Source organism: Cryptomeria japonica, chromosome 7 (assembly GCF_030272615.1).
Source record: "Cryptomeria japonica chromosome 7, Sugi_1.0, whole genome shotgun sequence".
In the NCBI taxonomy this organism is placed as follows: domain Eukaryota; kingdom Viridiplantae; phylum Streptophyta; class Pinopsida; order Cupressales; family Cupressaceae; genus Cryptomeria; species Cryptomeria japonica.
In genome coordinates this window covers 695,199,631-695,221,639 of record NC_081411.1, presented here as the reverse complement: position 1 = coordinate 695,221,639, position 22,009 = coordinate 695,199,631, and the positions used below count along the sequence as shown (strand labels likewise).

General features: G+C 34.6%; 1 protein-coding gene across 9 annotated transcripts in view; it reads right to left on the bottom strand.

The window, feature by feature from the left end:
- Positions 1 to 666: 666 nt before the first annotated feature.
- LOC131033072 (uncharacterized) overlaps positions 667 to 22,009 on the bottom strand; it is a 179,968-nt gene continuing 158,625 nt past the window's right edge. For 3 of the 9 annotated variants that reach the window (XM_059207713.1, XM_059207714.1, XM_059207715.1), the window contains exons 7-11: positions 21,836 to 21,966; positions 1,299 to 1,367; positions 1,113 to 1,190; positions 923 to 1,012; positions 667 to 819 (exon numbers count right to left, since the gene is read on the bottom strand). In XM_059207713.1, the coding sequence (XP_059063696.1) occupies positions 757 to 819; positions 923 to 1,012; positions 1,113 to 1,190; positions 1,299 to 1,367; positions 21,836 to 21,966 (431 nt within the window). In that variant the 3' untranslated portion in view covers positions 667 to 756. Of the gene's footprint in view, positions 820 to 922; positions 1,013 to 1,112; positions 1,191 to 1,298; positions 1,368 to 11,887; positions 12,306 to 21,289; positions 21,760 to 21,835; positions 21,967 to 22,009 lie in introns of those variants that run through there. The other 6 variants (XM_059207711.1, XM_059207712.1, XM_057964203.2 and 3 more) reach the window with 5 other exon arrangements.

The following is a 22,009-nucleotide window of genomic DNA, read 5'->3' as shown; positions in this document are numbered from 1 at the left end:
AGCGTTCGATTGAGTGGGGGGGGGAAATAGGAGCATGCGTAGGGTAATAATACCTAACTAGACATGTCGGAGCTGGCGGTTCATCATCGCGATGAGCAAAATGAGAAATCGACCATGCGACAACATTCGATTGAGTGATACTGACGATTTTTTCGCCAACAGAAAAATTGCTGCCCTAATCAAACCATGAGCATTCGACCGAGGTGGGGGGCAAAATAGGACCATGTATAGGGTAATAATGAATTGTATCAAGTATTGTTCATTAAATGAATTGTATTGTATTGTTCATTAAATGAATTGTATTGTTCATGAATTGTATTGTTCATTGAATGAATTGTATTGTATTGTTGATTAAATGAATTGTATTGTTCATAAATTGTATTGTTCATTAAATGAATTGTATTGTATTGCTCATTAAATAAATTATATTGTTCATTATAAAAACAACACTTACGATTAAATGAAATGAATTGTATTGTTCATTAAATAACCATTATTAACCATTGTTAATTATTGGAATAATGATTAATGATTTCCATGATAAAACCACACACAGATGAGCAACAATATATATGATCGAATATCAACTTCTGTATATATAAAAATGTCAAATGATTACAAATGTATGTCCATACACAAATATGGCATAAATGCCAACTGAAACAAAATGTATGTCTAAATACGTGAATGTATGTCCATATACAAAATATACATGCCAACTAGACATGTAAGCATCCCAAAACTATCTATAACATTCTAAGCTGTTGATTGATCATTAAAATCGATCCTCTTCGCCGCACTGCTCGGCTCTGAAAGATCCTGCACAAGAAAAACAAACCACGATTAATAGTAGTTATATTATATAATTCACATTCGAAAAGTTAACATAAAAATGAACTATAATTGAACTATTCATGTTTACCTCATCTTCACGTTTTCTCTTCATCTTTGCAGGACTCTTGATGTATGTCTTCGGTAGAGGAGGTATGTTTTGAATATTTTCATACACAACCTACATATGTTCAGAAACATGACATTGATACAAGTTAGCATATAATTGTCATTGATAATAACAAATTATATCTACTAATCAAAAAATAAAATAAACACACATCTACTTGAGGCATCTCTTCTTCTTCTTCTTCAGGTATACTGGGTGTAGTCATCAAGGATGTGAAGCCAAGAATTCTCTGTATATATACACAACAAGTATATGAAACTATCAATCTATGTCTAGACATGTATAATCACTATAAGTTATTTAAACTATTCATTCAATCATATTTGCATTCAATTACCTTTCCCTTGTCTCTAACTGCACTACTAGATCCTAAATCACACTGCCCTGCACTCGTGCTGCTTGTGCCCTACAAGAGTAAAATAAGATATACATGTGTTGGTAAACAGATTTGTCCCTTTTCTGAAATTGTGATAATTATCTTCCTTAAGCAAAAGTATGACTCTAGTTCACCCTTTATGAAAAGAAACAAACTACCAACAATTGGATGAATTAATTAAAATCCATCCTCTGCATTAGAGGGCAGCTCCTCATATGATTTGCAATGAATTTATTATACAAGCTGGCACTTTTTACCAGAAAGCATTAAAAGGCTTTAACATTCATCCATCAACACAAATGGATGCCTTCAAACTAAAAATAGAGAAAACCTTTTGAACATTTAGTGAGAGTTCACAGACTCTGATTCACAAACATGCTCACTGTATAAATCCAAAGCATAGCAAAAACGCAGCAATATTGATGCCTAATCGATTCTCTCTCATGCCTCACAGGACAAGGGAGATTAGCACAAATCAACCCACAATGGGTCTGCTAACAAGTAATGACAACATGAATTGAAGAAAACACAGAAATAACTGATCATAAAATGCTATCATGCTCATAGAAAACTTCCCAAGAAATATTACTAATCTTCAAACACGCAGATCTAAAGATAACACCATAACTTTTCATTGATTTCCAGCCATTCTAGCTTATAGCAATTCATAAAACAAAACAAAACAAATATTAACTACTGGCAAAAAATCACAGTTTTTCCCTGTCCCATTTCTTTTCTTTTTCCCTCATATATATAGTCTCTTTCTTTCTTTAAAGAGATTTTCAGTTATCAATATCTAAATTTTGAAAAGATTCTTAATTAATCTTTTCTTTTATCTTTTATCCTCTTCCTGATAACTTTTTTGTTTTAAATCTTCAAATCTTTTATCTCTGAATTCTTATAGACGCGTACTCAGAGATAAATAACTTTTGACGAAGATATTATTTTCCCGATCGCTTCAGTGAGAATTTAAAAAACTAGGTTTTCTAAACCATATTAAAAATTCAGTGCGATCCAGCAGTTCAATTGATACTTATTCCCCCCGCACCGAGACTGATTTTTCTATCTGAGAAAATTCGCGGTTACAGATTACATTAAAAATTACAAACATTAGACATGCCAATGTTAATGGATTATTGAAATTGCTGAAATTTTGAACTCACACACTCTGAACCTGCATCTGATGAATCTCTTAATTCTGAATTTGAACCTCTGAAATCGAACCTCAAACTTTGAACCTTGAACCTGCAGGCTTGAACCTACGTGCTTGAACCTTTGAACCTTGAACCTTGAACAAAAAACGTTCAATAGTTCAAGTTCAATGACCGAAAATTACAAAGCCCAAAATTTGAACTTTAAACCTTTAGAACCTGCAGGATTGAACTTGCGACCTTGAACCAAAAAGGTTCAATAGTTCAACTTCAATAAAAATTACAAAGCCCACTCTAGTTGAATTCGAACTTTGAACTTGAACCTGAACTTTGAACTTTGAAAAGGTTCAAGGTTCAAGTTCAATGACAATTGTTCTTTTTGACTGCCATAGAAAAACTTGCATAACGTTTTACTGGGAGCTCCGTTTCTTATGAAATTTTAATTGTAGAATAAATAAGCTGAGTAGAGCATGACCCAGAAATTATTTTTTCATATGGCACATAAAAATTGAGATTTAATTGTTTGGGCATATGGGCAACCTAAAAATTAAACAATTAAAATCTCCCAGCCGACATGGATTTTGGCCATAAAAATTGGTCATTTTGGAGAAGAGGATGTTAAAATTATCTCTACAAAAGGATTTTTGTCATCCTTCACAGAATTTGAATAACAATGACTTCTTTGTGACTGGCAGGTAGGGGATGTTCAAGAGGGTGCTTGAAAGTTTGAACAAAGGTGACCAATACTTTCAACATTAAAAAATTAGCAATAGTTGGTTTTTAGTTGATTATGAGGCTTTAGGCACGACCAAAAATATAGGCGTAACAACATGCAAGTTACTACATAATCTAATTAATACTAATATAAATGATGAGCATGTATGTATAACAAAATACAAATGACTAGGTGCAATAATATATGTACCATCGAGCTATCAAGGCCAAATGAAATGGTCGACAAGGTGCCCTCCCGAATTTGTCTCAACTCATCCTCAGTCATCAACTATTAAATAGACCATGTAAATAAAAATTAGTACTTAATATTATCTAATTTATAAATATTTAATTAAAATATAACATGAACTATGAAAATACAAATCTTACCACTACATCATCAATGTATGATGACGGTGCCTCCTCGCCTCTAGCATGTGAGGACTCCCCAGGATATCCTCAAGTTTGTGTAATAACATCTGTTACATCATGCATCTCATGCACCTCATAATCTGCACTGTCCACAGGAGGATCGACGGGTTGTCCAACTGGACCCAAGCATACATGCCCACACATGACACAACTATGGGGCACGCATATGTGTCGAGCCGAGGATGACGTGTCAACGCCACCAGATGCACCACTACCATCAAGAGTAGGCTGAGCTACTGACGCAGCCTGAGAAACCAAAAGGCTACTCAAAGAGTGAATAGCTGATATGGTCCATGAAGCCACCTCACAAATGATATCAGGATGCTACATTGAAGGTGGGGGATCAATGGGAGGAGGGGGGACATATGAGTCCTGGACTACTCTGACTGCCCCAAGTCTATTTTGGGGCATACCTAAATCTACACCTTGGAAAGGTTGGATGTCAAAGTAGTTCACATGTTTGTGTAAAACAAACTCAGCATACAATTTTTTTATGAAATAGAAGGGGATATCAAGATTGTTGTTGGGTGGTTTGTCGAAAATCATCCACCAACGATTCCAAAAGTTTTTCACAATCCCATCATTTGTGCACCATTTAATAGAAAGTTTTGTTTTTTGGGGATCTATGGGTTGATCAGTACGGGGATTGACAAACAATGAGGCAATTTCGGCTTTGGATATCTTGAGATCCTTGATATCCTTATACAACAAGCCATCTACATATTTTTCCCTCATAGAATCTTGCCACAAAAGGGTGACATTGTGCTCCTCAGTCATGGTTTCCATACTTTTTATGATTGACGTGAGAGGATCAAATGTTGGGTTTAGACGAGGGATCCTACAATATACTTCTGCAATCCCCCTCAATTCATTCAAATTTTGTGCAATCAAATCCTGAATTGAGGGGGGGTTTGGCAAATAAGGGTTTGGTTGTTGCAGTTGTGGTTGGTCAATGTTTTCATTGTTATCCCCCATTTTTAATCTAATTGAAAGTAAACAATTAAATTTAGTTAACAAATTTAAACAATTAGGTATTTGGTTTAAAAAAACCTAGTTTTCATGAAATAAACCATATTTTCAATGAAAAATCAAATAAACATTAACAAAAAATACAAAAAATGAATGAAAATGATTCAAAACAATAAAATTCTTACTTCTAAATCTATTTTTTAGCATTTTTTTTGTCAAAACACCGGATATCAGGTGCAACTGATATCGGATTTTGATGAGATAGAGGGGCCCGTGAGTTAAAAATGACTCACGGGTTGTCACTGTCGAAATATAAAAGTCTCAGAAAATCAGATATCCAATAAAATCGGATATCAGATTTTTAAACTTAAATTATTTTTTAATAACAAATATAATATAATATATTATTATATTATATAATACACATTGTATTATATTATATATATTATAATATATAATATAATATAATATAATATAATAATATATTATTATATTATATAATACGTATTGTATTATATTATATATATTATAATATATAATATAATATAATATGATATAATACGTATTATATAATATATTTTTATATTATATATAATATAATATAATAATATATTATATAATACGTATTATATCATATTATATTATATTATATATTATAATATATATAATATATTATTACATTATAATATATATTATATAATATGTAACATATAATATTTTTTAAAATTAAAATTACAAATAAAAATCGGATATCCGATTTGCATAGGTAATTACCAGGCCAAGGTGTACTGACACCCAGGCCAAGCAAAAAGTCAACACGCATTTTCGCGTTTTTAGGCGAATGAGGAAGACTAATTTTTTCACATTGCCACTTTTTGGCCCCTCTTGATCCTACACTAACCCTTATTCGAAGTGTCGATGAATAATATATCATGTCGGTGATTGTGCATAAGTCACTTGCTTGTCGATGAACATTGTCAATTCTCTAAAGTGTCAGAGTTGATAAGTGTTAATAGGTGTTGACATCAATGACAAAACCATATCAACATAACCAAAATACCAATAATACCATAGTTTGTTCTATCAAGTTTCGAACTGTCCTTCCTAAAGAAGTTAGTTGCCATAGAATTTCCTTAAGCTGTTAAACTTTTGCAAAAAGAGGACTTGGCTCTTATACCAATTGTTAGGAACCGGAGGCAACTAAGACGGGGGTGAATCAGTTGTGTATTAATTTCAACCCAAATTTAACTTAATCAAACTTGATACTTAATACCGGTAAACCAAAATTAATGTCGGTTGACAGATTAGCAGTTAATATTAATACCGGTGAAACTCAATGCATAGAATAGAAAGAGAAACAACATCCATAACACATGACACAGAGATTTGTACGTGGAAACCCTATAATGGGAAACACCATAGTGGGAAACCTTACCCACAATTAGATGACACTACTGCAGATAGTATGTGTGTACAAATGGGGTCTGCACATGTAGAAATATCAACTGCCTAGAGCTCACTGCTCAATCACAAAATAGGAGTCACACTGACTACAATTGGATGGTTAAATCCAATGATAATGTACTGCTCAAAGTAGCAATACCGGTTAAGCTCTGATAATCACCTTCAAACCTTCCTTGAACCTTCTCTCTAGTCTGCTCATATGATCTTCAATATTCGCACATACCATAACCTTACTTATAATATTTTGCTTCTACTCATACCATATATCATCTCACAAATGAAACCTTACATATATACCAGAACCTAAGACCAAATGTGTAGGTCGGCTAACTAACAATATTACAATTAAATCAATTACAAATATGTCAAGATGTGATGCCTCATGTCAACTCAATACATTTACAACAATATCCAATTAATTAAATCATCTCCATAATGTGTCGTGCTGATTTGGAATAGATAATGCATGTCGGTCCATAACCTGGACCAATTTTGTCGGTAACAGCAAATATGTCAACCCGATTAGACAAATAACCAAAATACCAATACCAAGTGTCCAAACCATGTCTCCGACATAACCAAGTGATCTCCAAATGATAACAAGTCATCTTTAGTGTCGGTGAACAATATACTGATGACTGTGCATAAGTCACTAAACTTGTCGGTAAACATAATTTGTCGGTTCAACATAACCAAAGATAGATCCAGAAGGTAAGTGTTGACATCAATGACAAAACTAATTCAACACATCTATAATACCAACATATACTAGGTGGAGATCCACCAGTTTTGGTAAAAAAAACAACTGAGTACATTCCTCCAATAGTAACACATGTATAGGATCTAGAGATTAACATACCGGTAGAAGACAATTCTCCCTGGTTAATTGATGTTGACACAATTGAAGTTCATGAGGTAGAGACTGCAAAAATAACTACACTAAGTGGCGAAGCCACCGGTGCGGAGGAGAAGGTAAATGATGTAGTTGAACAGAAGGCAGAGGAGAAAAGTCAAGTTGAACATATTGAAGTTAGGGTACCGACACCTTCACCGATTGTTGGTCCCTCATTGTTGGTACTTGACTCATCCAGTCAAGAAGATTTTGGTTGTTTTGGAAATAAGAATATTGAGCAGTTGAGCAGTTTTGAATTGATGTTTGTTGCAGCTCAGAAATTGAGGAAGTAAGGATCAGAGGATGAGCAGGTCATTGAACAGTCTATTCCAAAATTTTCAGCAGCTTGCACCAAAATGCAAGAATAATCAGGTTGCAAGTCCTTCCTAAGTTGAAAGATTTGACTGGGCACATTGCAAAAGAGTACAAAACCCTTCAACAAGTTTCAAACTAACAGTTGGTGGAAAGGTATAATACAACTAGAAATGTCACCTGTGATAATATGATCGCATCCGACAAAGCTAAGCTGACAGAAGAGATGACAAGGATTGATGAAGCTCTTCATCAATATAGTCGCATATATTGGTCTTGCACTAGCATAGCCAAACTAACAATAGACTTAGATAATAAAATTAGGGCGGATAAGGACAAGTTGGAACAACTTTTAGTCACTTTTGACGGTACTGAATCTTTGACCAGCTCTGTTGATGGTCAAATATTGCTTTTAGAGTCCGAAATTTCAGCCTTTGAGAAGGAAAAGGACAAGATAATCCGATGTGCTAGAGAATTGAGAGATCTGGTAAGTCCCTGACTCAATACTTTGTTACTTCATAAGCAGGAATGTATGGACTAGATGAATATGCCCACACCAGCAACCCTGATAGAAGAAGAACTGCTTGCTTGCATTCTGAATGGGTTTGTATCAATTTTGGGAACTTAAAATCTGGTTGGGATACTTATTTGGCATTTTTGAAGGGTGCTTATCCAGATATTTTCAAGAACATTTAGATTTGGTAATCACAGTTTTCATTTGTACAAAATTTAATTTCTTATTTTTATCCTCAGCCTTTGGCATTGTTGTCAGAGGGGGAGAGGTAGATATAAAAAAATTGACGGGACATAAGAAGTAATGTATAGCTCGGGGGGAGCGGCCTTGTGAAATTAGTTTTTGGGAGATCAAATTTTGAACAGGAACCGATAAAACACTTCAACGATCCATTTGTCACATGAGTGTTGTCATCAATGCCAAAGGGGGATATTGTTGGCAATTAAGACTCATCTAGAGTATAGGTGTTGTCATTGATGGCAATACACTTCATGATAGATCTAGCAATCAAGGTAACCAACATTCACTTCACCGGCATTCAGGGAACCGACAGGCATGTAACCAGCAATCTTGGAACCAGTATTCTAAGGCCGACATAGGAGATTGGTCTGGCAAGTGTGAAGGCAACAATGGTCATATTGTTTCATGTTTATAATTTATTTCAGCGGATAGGTTTCTTATCTTTTGGAATATGATTGTAAGCCGACATAAGGCATTTGTGTTTATTCATGTAAATGGGTATATAAGTTAGTCCGGTTAGGTCATTTTGGAGATATGACAGATAAGGGATATGATAGGTTATGTGATGTTATGCAAGCAAGATCTTGATCGATAGAGTGTGAATGTGAAGATCTCTAATCGGTCTTGATCATATGTCTAGAGGGTTGGGAAGCGATCTAAGTTACCAGTAAGGAAGGTTACAGTATAACCGATACAGACAATGCTTAAACCGGATCTCGTCCAGCATAGTAGATGTACATTCTGAGTTAGGTTTTTGTTTGTAATCTAGTACTTTGGATCTATAGTCAGTGACACTCCTTTTGTGATGAGCAGTGTGTCTTCCTGCATGTGCAGACCCCTCTTGTAATATTTATTCAGTTGGCCAGTGAATAGATATTGTGGGTGTCCAATCCAACCCTAGTTTTTCCTCTTTGAGGTTTTTCATGTATAAATCTTTGTGTTATGGTGTTTATTTATGTGGTTACATTAATAAATTACTTACTGTTACTTTGTTTTATGCATACTGGTTAATAAGTGGATTTCTTAATAAGGCTAAAAATATTATTACCGACAAAACACTGATTCACCCCCCCCCCCCCTCTCATTGTTCTTGATTCCAATATCATCGACCTTGAAGCTTCTTAATTATGAGGGGATATTATGTCTCTCTTATTCCTTCCTATCAGGGGATTATTACTTGTACATAAATAATGTATGTAATCCATGGGGGTGGGGGGGCGGGTGGGAGGGGGAATTGAGTCTTCTATGTATCATCTTATTGTTTCTTTTCTCTCTTTTGGAGAGGACTTTTCTATCATGTTGTTTTCTCCCTTTCTCTATTTCTGAGATTTCATTTTATTGCTTTTCCATTGTACATGGGTACGTAACATGGTCTTGTAGTCAAGACCCATATTTCATAATAGTCTACTCCCTGTGTTGAACTTGAGGGGTAGCGTTGAAGCAAATGAAGACTTATCTGATTTAAATAGGCTTAAATTTACTTAAGCTGGCATAAGATTTTATTAGTTGTATTAAGTTGAACATTTTTTAATAACGTTCATAGTGCATTTAGTAATTGTTGGTGGAAGTTAAACAATTGTTGTTCCTACCTCATCACACATTTTCTTTATAAGAAAATAATTTTTAGTTATTTTAAACATCTCATCTCAATACAATTCATCTCATTTGGTGAAATATAATGTTTTCTATCTGTGAAGGGTATAACATTAAAAATGAATTTCAAGGAAGCATGCCATTAAAATGGAAAGGAGTTTAATAAGAAATAATTGTATTATTTTATTAGATATGATTTTATGTGATTAGAACCAATGAGATAACAAAATTAACCAGATATTTAAATTGCACTAAACAAAGTGATTTCTTGTTGTCTTATTTTAAAACCATACATTTGTCAATTTTGAAAAGGATGATATATTTAAATCAACGTAATATTCTCCCTTTAGTCTATTTAGTCCACTTTGTTTATTGTTAAATCTCCTATGCCATATTAATCTATTCTCTTAATCCCTATTAATACATCTACTTAATAAATTATCATATATCTTTTACTGTTTGTAGATATATTTTTAAATATAAAACTACACATAAGTAGGTTTAAAATTTTAAGTGATCTCATTTTTTCTTTATGTTTAATGATTTAGTGAATTTTCTTTTGACCTTTAATATTAGAATTTCCCTTAATCAGATGGAATGTCTGGTCCCTCCTACTCCTAGTTTGATATTTCTTATCTCGTTATTTGTTCTTGCCCCGCATGGAACTATTGGCGAGGGTTTGGATTAAACAGTTATTAAACTTATTTTTGAACAACCAATAGCATATATTGATTTATGTTGTTCGGGTTACGTAAAGTCTAATTCAATGTTTTCCAGAGTTATGTGATCTTTAACAAAATTTACAAAAAATATTGATTTAGAATTATGGGGAAATATGTGTAGGCTCTCAAATATTGCCATCTCTCCAGCTTTTTTTGTTTCCTCGACAGATTGGTGGAACATAGACCACATGACACGAATTTGCTAGATGTAGCATTATGAAAAATAATTCACATACCATTCTACACACATGCCTTGCAAGGTAGTTGCAAAGATTAAAACTAGGAAAAATATCCAACCAGCGGAAATGAGGAAAAGAAGTGTTAAAAATTTTGGTTGAGCACACTCTGCCTCTTACTAATCACCATTTGTTGTTGCTTCTTTTCTAATTAGACCTATATAGATAAGTCTTGTTGATAAAGCATTAAAATTTCAGGTGTCCATTGTAAAAGAAAAGCGTTTGCATGTTTGTTTGTGGAAAAGTAAAAACATTGATTTAGCATGTGATTGTTAACATTTAGCGTTTAAATCCTAAATTCAGGAGGTACAGGGTTCAATTCTCATTTAGGAGACATGTTCTAGAATTTTTCGTAAGGTTTTAAGGATTGTAGTCTATGCTTTGCTTTAAAATTGAGTATAGTCAGAGTGGTTGGGGTGGTGATGCAATATGGCAAAAGATTGGAATTATTTTCATTTCAAATGTGCTACGATCATGGAAAACCTAGTCTTTGTGAAAGAGACCTATAGGAGGGAGGGTTTTTAATTTCAGTTTTTAATTTTTTATTTCATTTTTAAATACATTTTAAAAATAATTCGGCTAAGAAAATAGCCAAGAAATTGAGGCATAAAGCTTTTATAAAGGTTGTGAATTAAAATCACATTATGCACACAAGGTAATATTAGTTTTCCCCCTCTCTTTTTTTTCTCAAGAGGGCTTTGATTTATTCACAGTCATTAATTCATTTATAATTCTTTCCTTTATATGATTTTTTTTCGATTAGGGTTTGGTTGTTTCTTTTTGTTTGCTTCCTAGTTGCTTTTTACTCTTAAATTTAGGCTTGTTGGTCTTGGTATGCAAGGCTTATTTTTACATGCTTCTATTTGTGAATAACTATGTACAGGTATAATCAACCATTTAGTAATATGTCTTGGCTTGCAATATAATCGTCTATTCAAGTTTTGAGTTTATGTTTGAGGATAGGTGGTTGTTGAAATTATATCTTAAAGTTAATGTTATATCTCATCCTTCTATGTTGAATGATTACATAAAACTCTTACATTTATTTATAGTGATGTTCTACATTTGCTATGTGATAAAAGGATAGTTGTATTGTGAAATTATATCTCAAGGTTGAAGTAACACTGTATTTTTATGTTGAAGCACTGCGTATAGCTATTTATTATTTTCTTTTAACGTTATTTATTTATTAGCTATTGAGATTTTATCATATTTATGTTGTAGCTTATTTTATTTAAATACTTTTTGGCAAAGTTTCAGTTCTTTACAAGAACAAGCTATTTTTCTTATTATAAGTTTATGAAGGGCATGTTGGAGAAAGCAATTATTTATTTCTGAAAGATAATTGTATGAAACAAAGTACTAAAATTGTCAGTAAATTATTTTCCAGTATCTATGTTTTGGAAACTATGACTTACAATATATATTTAGTGGTAGTGCAGATGCCAAAAGAAATGTATTGAGTTAGCAGTAGAAGATTTGACCCTAAAACCATATTGTTCAGTCAAAACTTTTTACTGACTATGATACAAAGCAAGTGGTGTTACAATAACACCTTTTCTTATTTATTGTATAAGCAAATAAAAGAGAATACATGGTGGTCTCGGGGATTAGAATGGGGTTGCACAACATCTGCAGCAGCTGTTGCGATTGACAACTAGTTCACAACAAACACATGTTGGGAAGATCACTCTACTTACCCCAACTTTCATCTCCTCTGCCATCACCACTGCATAACATCCAACCATTAATTTTTTATTCACTCATTCTTTTAAATTGAGCCAACAAAATTAAAACTAAATTACTAATTTCATCTTTTAGGCTCTACAATAGTTCTTCTTCATATGCTCTCAAATTAGTCACGAGTTTTCCTTAAACATTCAATTTGAACAAAATCCATCCACACCCACCTTCACAACTCTGGGTAGGAACTAAGCTACCCTTCAGCCCTTGTTATTTATCCCATTCTCTTGAATTTGATACTTAACTTTTTTTCATCACTTATGTTTCTTTATGTTTCCTATCCTCCTTGATCCTTTTTTTTCAATTATCATTTAATTAAAGTGTTCATCCTTTACCCTTTGATCTCATATATGTTATTCTTTGATCTTTACTCCTTATTTCAAATTTGTCTCATCATTAGATTGCATTACTTTACCTTATGCACTTAAAGAGATTATTTGTGTATCTATCTACCATGAGTGAAATATAGTATCTTTTAATCCTTCATTGATATATCTTACTAGTTCAGAGAATTTTACTATTTGATCTAAAATCAGTACATCTTCCTATGTTTTAAAATAATGTAGCATGTTGATCTTATCTTGATATATCTTGTGTATAAGATATCACCTTGTATTTACCCTGCATTATTATATATTTGAGAATTTATTCTCTTTTGATATATGTACATTAATATTAATTTTCTATGTTAGTTAAATATTGGTATAAATTCCATTTATATAATTGAAATAAAACTAAAAATTAATAAAACAAACCATATAGATTGAAACAATTAGATTATTAATTTATATCCAATATAAATAAATCACGCATATATTAAAAAAGTGTGATCATAATCATTTTGTTAAATAATCTAATTAAGTCAAATAAATTATGTATTTATATAATCAAGAATATAATATCTTATCACCTAAATTCATAACTAAATATAAACCTATATATAATTATGAATAAATAAATAAACTAGTATAAATAACTTGAATAGATCTGCCTCCAAAACACCAAGAGATCCTATTCTCGAGCGATTTTATTTACATGAGTGTTATTTTATTCTACTTTAGAATTTTTTTATTTTCTACATACATACATGGACACATAAATTTCTAATTTTATTTTAAAGTAGTTTGATTTTATCTACATTTTTTAGTTTTTTTAGTTTGGATTTATAAAATGGAAAAACTATAATGTATTACATAATTAAAATATGTAAATCTTTATCAATCATTTGCTTTCCCATTCCACAAATATTGTTGAGCCTGGTGACCATATTTATATATATCCTAATCAAGCCGAACATGTAGTCAATGTGATAGAACCTTGTCCTAAGGAAGAGGAACAAGATAGATCAAGCATGACCTTAATATTAGTTTTACCGCAAGTGATATCTTAAATAATGCACCTAATGGACCATTATACATTACTACTAGAATCAATGACAAACCCATGCATACGATGCTTATTAATCTAGAATGGATGGTTAATATGGTTATAGAAGAGTATCTTTACACATGAATCATATCAAGACACTTATCATAAATCTAAAGTCCTGATTAAGGTGCACGAGGGTTTTTGAATTATATAAAGACACTTACGATAAATTTGAAGTCTTGATTAATGTGCATGATAGTTTAATTTGTCACACCATTGGTTCCATCACCCTTTCAATTGAAGTTGGATCTAAATGCTTAGATGTTCCTTTTACCATTATACCTACCTTGGGCTAATTTCATGAGAAGTTGGGTCATCTTGCCTCACATCCATGAAAGCAATCCCTTTTGTAGTCCATAAGTATTTGAAGTTCCTATTTGAAGGATAGCTAAAAATTATAAATCATAGTGGTTTCTAGCCCGTGTCTAGATGTGGAAACTTTGCACTTCATGACTTTTGGCCTCAACAACCTCAAACAATCAAACCTCATGAAGATAATCTATTTCTATCCAAACAAAAATTTGAAACCAAGAGAATAGCTAAGTTACATTTAAGTAATTCTTCAGGACCCACTTTGTTAGATTTTTTGCTACCTCTAAAGATCCTTCAATGCCTATGGATATAGAAGTAGCTCTTCCTACCCCACAAGTAATGATTGAACCACATCCTCGACCATGAATCATTCCTACTCCTACCTACTGGGTAAGTTGTGGTTTCACTTCCACCATCCTATAAAGGAAAAAGAGCTAAATGCCCAAAACCATCTAATATTCTTATATGATCTAAACCTTTAGAGGTTCCTTATGTTCCTCATTATTTTCCTAAAGCTACAAAGGAAGAAAAGAAATCAATGTTGAGTGATACCTAACCTCCCTTCACAAAAGCTTCAAATCGTAATCGACAAAATTGTAGTGCTAGATAATGGCAACAAAGATGTTGTGCTAAGGATCATGAGCTTGTTGTTAGAAGTAAGTCTTTCCCTAAGTCATCCGATGTTGATTTAGCCCTACCTCATCAACCTTCCCCACCATCGCCCACACCTAGAGATAACTCTTACCTATCCCAACCTCGCTGAAAGTTGAAGTTGTCGATTCCAAGGGATTCTTCTCCACCTATCAAATTACCTATAGTGATACATTTGGATGATGATTCAAATAACACAACTGACACTATTAAAAATAATATGAGTAATCTTTTATGTTCTCTAAAGCACTAACTCTAGCTACTAGTGAAACACATTTTGATCCATCATTAGAGCATGGTCCATGTTTGGTACTAGACATAGCTCCATCTATTGTACTAGTTGTAGATCCTTTAGCATCTTATCTACCATCTCTATATAATGATGAGAAAGATTGGGAGGGGGATGATTTTTTAGACTGCCTCATTGATGCAGTAACACTTTTTTTAATTGCTTTCTTGCATGTGATATGCTTCCCCATAATATGTTGTTCGACATGTCTGTTTACTTGTTAGCTTCTCTTTGACACTTTTTTTTATTGTTTTCCTGCATGTGATATGCTTCCCCATAATGTGTTGTTAGGCATGTTTGTTTATTTGTTAGCCTCTCTTTGGATGATCCTTGGGGTTCCACTTGCACGAGAATATGAAGAGACCAATCCTATTGTTGTATTCTTCTATTTGTATCTTCATTCTTCTATATGTCGTATACATGTTTTCATAATTATGCTTGTGTTGTCTTTCTTGAACAATGCAGAGTGTTGACAAGTGCTAGTCTCTTCCATTTTGACCCAAAGAGACCATTTGTTCATCTTATGTGCTCTTCTTCCATTGTGTTTGTAATTTCACTGATTTTGAGAGATGAGATCAATTTAAAATAATCGTGTTGATATAAATCATTTATCTAATGTGCATACCAACCCCATAGCACGGATCCCTTATGCGCTCTCATTTTTTTATGTGACCTTTCAACTTTGACTTGCCTATGTTTGGGGGCGTTTCACAATTGTGAAGTACTTGTCTTTGGATGTATGCTACCTTAAAGTGATTGCTCTGAGTTGGCCTATGCAATCACTTTAACATGGGGGCATACGCTATGCTACGTGTTTCACTTTGTGCACGCACTATAAGGTTGATTTGTACACTTTGTTCATCCACCATGATTTTATTGGTATCACTACAACACCTATTTTTTACTACCACGCCTACAAATTTATTTCATGTCATTGCAACACTCACTTTGTAGTATCATATCTAAGATTACCCAATATAAAGAGGGGTTTTGCTCTATAATCTTAAATGGTGTGAAGCCCACCTATAATAGTACAACTTCCTAAACCTATATAAGACCTTCACTTCTGCATGAGTAACCTAACATAACAAAACTTGCTAGACCTATGTGACTGCCTTTTAAACATGACTCCTAATAAGCATCTAAGAATTCTTAATAGCTAGAGGTCATGCCTTGCATTTTGATGTCTCTTAGTAAGTTTCCAAGGATCTTACTAGCCCTAGATGCCATACCTTTTTGTTTATGCACGATCCATGTGTATTACTAATGCTAATCATGTTGTTCACTTTAATCTTGATAGTTTAGATCAATAAAATCGTTAGTATTGGGGGCTACTGCCTTGCCAAGATTGGTGTTGTCTTATCTCTTTGATGTCTTGATGAAAGTATTTATTTATTTTTATATTTTACCAAGAGTATGAGCATAAGTTCCGTAAACTTGCTAAAGCGGTACAATTTAACACCTGGTTTAGCACCCGCCTTGGCACAGTTGCATTTTGCATTTCATTTCCCCTTTAGCACTTAATTAATCAAATTAATTAGGTCTAAAGGTTCTATTTCATCATCTTCCACATCACAAAGTCGGGCCCTTTCATTAAAGCGTGCCCCTTTCATTTTATTCCTCCAATACATCACCTAATCAAAAACCCTAATTAAGCCCTATTCTGAGCTTGGGGGCTTGATTTCGGGGGTCAAAACATCTCGAAATCACCTATAACTTCGGGATTCTCTCTAAAATCATCATATCTGACGGCCCTGAAAATTTGGTGAAAAGTTGTCGGGACCGTGGCGCCCGGAGTGCACACGGTCCCGGACATTTTTCCCGAAATTTTAGGAGCGCGATCCAATCATAAAATAAAGCTTAACCCCAAGAAATTGGCGGGATATTCGATCTCTAGGTCGGCCAAAAGACGAAATTGCGACCTAGGGTTTCATACATAAGAGCTCTCTTTCCTCATTTGAAAGGAGGGGATTTTTGGTTTCCAGGGAACCTCAGATGCAGCGAAAGAGCAGATCTTTGAAGACTTCAACCACTTTCAACATCCCTCTATCAAGCATTTATCAAATCCATTCATCCACTTAGGGCTTGGAAGACATTGAAGAACAATAGGAGATTACCGACTGAAGATTGGCTTGTACTCCTCCCTTGAGGGTTGGGTATGATTTCATGTTGTTTTCATGTCTTTGCATAAGCTTCAATATATCATTTATTCATGCTTTAGATCATTTTGCATCTTGATTTAGAGCATTTACATTATCATTTACAAGCAATTAGGGTTTACTTTCTAGGTTGCTCTAGTTTGCTTTCTTGCATTTTAGGACCTTGCACACACACTAGGTCTACACACACAATACATTTTACAAAACAATTTGGCTATTCGTGGAGGTGGAAATCACCGAAGCAGGGGTTTGACTAAGGCAAAACCCTATATAGCCGCCCATACACCCTTTTTCAGATATCAGTGCAGGTTTCGGGACTCGGACGACGCCGCAGGATACAGATCCGGAGAGAATAGGTCGAGACAGCACTTTGCATCAAATTGCAGAGCAGAACACCCAGACAGGGGCGTGGGGCGCCCTGGTCCTGCCAGGATAGGGGCGCTGGGCGCCCTGGTCCCTGGGACAAAGGCGCTGGGCGCCCTGGTCCTCCGGACAGACAGCTTTCAGACAGCTTTCCGACAGTGTTTTAGAGTGCAAAACAGCAATTTCCGGTGCAGTTTTCAGAACAGAATCAGGACAGTGGTGCCCGCACCCCCGTCCCGCACATTTTCAGTCCGATTTTGACCCCGGGTACACATCTGCATTCTTATTTCATCCTTGTATTTACAGTTTTCCATTGTTTAAGTTCAATTCTGTAATCTTGTTGTTAGCTCATACTTGCATTTTAGGGTTAGGAATTGAACTTGCATAATCTTACCTTTCAATTACAACAAAGGAATAGAAACCCTAATAGGTAGCCCGTGGCTCTCTCTTTCACAAAAAGAAGTAGCCAATTGTGTGATACCTCTGGGCTATTTCGTATTCCGTAATGTGTGACAAAAGGTAGGATTAGGGCATGATAACCTAGTCTCGCTTTTTCTCCCACACATTTTGGTGAACCCGACGTGAACCTATCATTGCTTCCTCTTGCATTGTATTTGTTAGATTTAGATCTAGATTTAATGTGTTTTCATTTCATTTTCATTAAAAATAAAAAAAATAAAAAAAAAGAGTGTGTTTCTTTGCATTATGTGTTTAAATTTCATGCAATTTTTATTTCAAAATGTCCGACTTTTATTTGCAAAATGTTCATGCTTATGATGATTATTATGAGTATAGCCAAGATGAATTAGATGAAGCTTTAGATGAGTTTTTGAACCCTAAAGATGCCAAACCTTCATTTTACCAAAAACTCATAAACCTTGTTACTATGCCATTTCGTTGTGATGAGAAAGATAAGTTGAATGAGTCCTCCCAAGGGTACATTCCTATCAACTCTTCCACTGAATCTAGTAACATGGTTGTTTTCAATAATCCCCTCTATGAGGAGATGTCTCCTTTTGAATCAAAAGATAAACCTTTCAATAGATATGACCATGCTTTGTTGGATGATGCCCTCGATGACTTTGTGGCTTTATCGAAATCTCTAAACAAAAACAAAACCTCTAAATTGGTGAACATGATAAACTTGAATGAGCATAAAAAGCCTCTCTTTGAAGTCCAAGGTGCTTATCCTTCTCCCACCTTTCAAGGTCCTAAATCACCTCTCCTTACTGTCCAAGGAGGGTATGATCATGATTCCTTTCATACTCCGAATAAACCAATCATCACTGTGCAAGGAAGAAAACCTATAAGTCCTTATAGTTATGCCAAGCAAATAACTAGAGAGAATTATCATGCGGTTGCCCATACTTATCATACCAGAAATAATAGGCAGCCTAGTCCTCCTCCTGTTATTCCGGTTTCTCTTCTAAATCCTCAACCAATTCTTTCGCAAGCTCCGCGTATTTCACAAGTTCTTGGCAAGGAATATGATCTCATAGAACAACTTAGAGCTACCCCTGCTAAGATATCCCTTTGGGATTTGATTCAAACTTCTTCCGCTCATCATGGAATGTTACAAGATGCCTTGAAAGATTTGAATGTTCCTCCACCGAATACATCTAGTAATATAGCATCTTTGGTTAACTCTGTGATGAATCCTAAAGCTCAAATTGTGTTTACCCAAGATGAGTTGCCTACTAGTGAAATCCAACATCAATATGATCCCTTGATGATTGTGGTTATCATGAAAGACACTGCTATAAGACGAACACTAGTAGATAATGGCTCTGGTCTTAATGTGTGTAGCATTAATCTTTTGCATAAGATGAATGTGGATACATCTCTAATTGAGCCGGACTCTCGTCCTATTCGAGGCTTTGATAATGTGGCTAAAACTTCATTAGGTACTATCACCTTACCCATCACAGTGGGGCCTGTTACTTTGCCTACTCCTATCCATGTTATGTCGGGAAATCTAACATACAACTCGTTATTAGGGAGACCTTGGATTCACAGTATGCAAGCTGTCCCCTCTACATTGCACAGACAAGTTAAGTTTATCTACGACAATAAGACATATAACTTGATAGGTGATACTAATTTCCAAGCTTGTTTACAAACATCTACTTCCAAAGGGGGTGCCTCTAAGCCGCCCTCGTCTGATGGTGACTCTTTAAACGAGATGCCTATCGGTGAATCCTCACTCTCTGATGATCAAAATTCTTTGGATGAGTCTGGAGCTCCTGAAGAATACTCTTCTCGACTTGAAACTACACATAAGAAGGATTTTGATCCTGGGAAGATCCTCAAAGAAGACGATTGGGGATCTCTTGATTTTAATCCCACCTTTGTAGGTGAATATAAGGTTCCTTCTAGAGAGCTTAAAGTTGAAAAGAAGGAAGAAGCTAAAAATCAATCAATCTTACCCGAACCTATGAGTAATAATTTTGTGGCCGCTTCTCAAACTTCTTCTCCTCACACCTCTAATTATGAAGAGTTTGATTCTTTGTCTTATGAAAAACCACCCTCTCTTCCTGAAATGGCTGATCGTTATGGTCGTGGATTTCGCATTTTTGCTAAGCATGGGTATCATGGAAATGGTTGCAGTGTTCATGAACAAGGAATAAAAGTTCCTCTAGAGACTAATTTTCACAGTTATGCCTTTGGACTTGGCTACAATCCGTGCAAGCGCACTAAAGCTTCTAAAAGACCATGCATTAGTGTTAATGTTATTTCTACCTCTCTATCAATGCAACACCCCGAGTACATTGATGGGGATCCTTTGTGTGCTTGTGCTTTTGACGTTTTCCCTACCGATGATGCTTTAGCTGAATTTTTAGGAGCATATGATACTCTTCCTCGTTATCATCACAATAGGGGACTCCCTTATTGTTTGAACACTGAAGCCTATTTTGGAAAAGAGATGGATAATGATGAGATTGTGAAAGAATTCCCTCAGCTAAAGGATACTCCTCAACATACACAAAAACATTCACATGGGCCTTTCATGTTCTACTTTTTTGTCACAATCTCAATAGTTTTTTAGATGGTACATCATTTTCTATCAAAAGGACAAGTGCCACATATCTAAGAGTCGTTTCCTCTCTTCTTCCTATTTAAGGTAAAGTTGTGTCATTGTAAAGAAGGTTGAAATAGTAAGGAGAAAAATTTTAGTGGGGGCAAAACATTGGTCAATAGTACTCTATTTGATGCCTCAAACAATAGTTATAAATTTGGTTCTTCTTCCTTGGTCAAACTCATTTCTCCATCCCCATTATACTTCGACATAAAGAGCATATGGTATCTCTCTCTACAAAGGTTGGTTCTCCCTTGATTGCTAATGCTCACTCCCCTTTAGTCTCCTAGAATAGAAATATGTGTACTCCTCTCTAAGTATAAATTAGAAGGTATCAATTATAATACAAAGAAAGAGAAGGAAGGCATCTTGAGCCAAAAGTGATAAGTGTGGCTACAAGACGACAATCGTTCCTTTGTTAAGAAGAGTTAGCTAGGATAAGTTATCATAATGTGAATATTTAAAATAGTAGATAACCACTAGACAAATCAATTGGACTTTTGAATTAAACTAACAAAACCACATGATTACTAGTTCTTACTCTTTTGACACTTGTCTGACTTCTAGTGTGTATATATATATCCAATGCCATATTTATTTAACAACGTAAACTCTATATAAAAGAACCTATATCTATGCCCACAACGTGAGGTATGACACTCTAATGAATGTTATACTATAACAAATTTGTTTTATTGAAATGATGTGGAGATTGATATGAAGCAACAATTAACCATTGAGAATAACTGTCAAATGCAACCGGGAAGGCTGTGATTACCGGGAAGGCTGTGATTATCCGTATTGAATTTATATATTCTCTTATATCATGTTTTAGCAATGACATCAAATATTTAGCAACATTATCATTGTGATTTGTCAAATTATATACCTATTCGTAAGGCCCCAACTCAGTGGTTGATGGCTTTGGAATTCGACATCGTTTTCTTCTCCTCCACACCCACCATGCAACTGATATGATTAACGCCAACATAACAACTAGTGGCACACCTATTGCTGCAACTTTCTTTCCTACACTCCATTTATGGCTCTCTGGATTACAGCTTTCACAACACTCCAGATCTCTGAAAATCTTTTTGGTTGAGCTTGCACAAATTGCTTTCTTAACGTCACACTTTGGGCAAGTATTGCTGGTTGGCTTTACCTAACATTACAAAAAAGTAATCATAACAATTGACTTCTTGAATGTAAACTTTAATCAATGAAGATATACAACTAACCTCAGTATGAACATCATGGGTAGTACTCGGCGTAGGACGATTGCCAGCTTTGGAGGGAAGTTTTCCTTGGTCTGGTTTGAAAATAATATCAATTGCAACGACCCCCACCAAATGGCCCACTTGGCTAAGGGCTGTACCTCACATAGCAGGAAAAACACAATTAATTCATAAGAT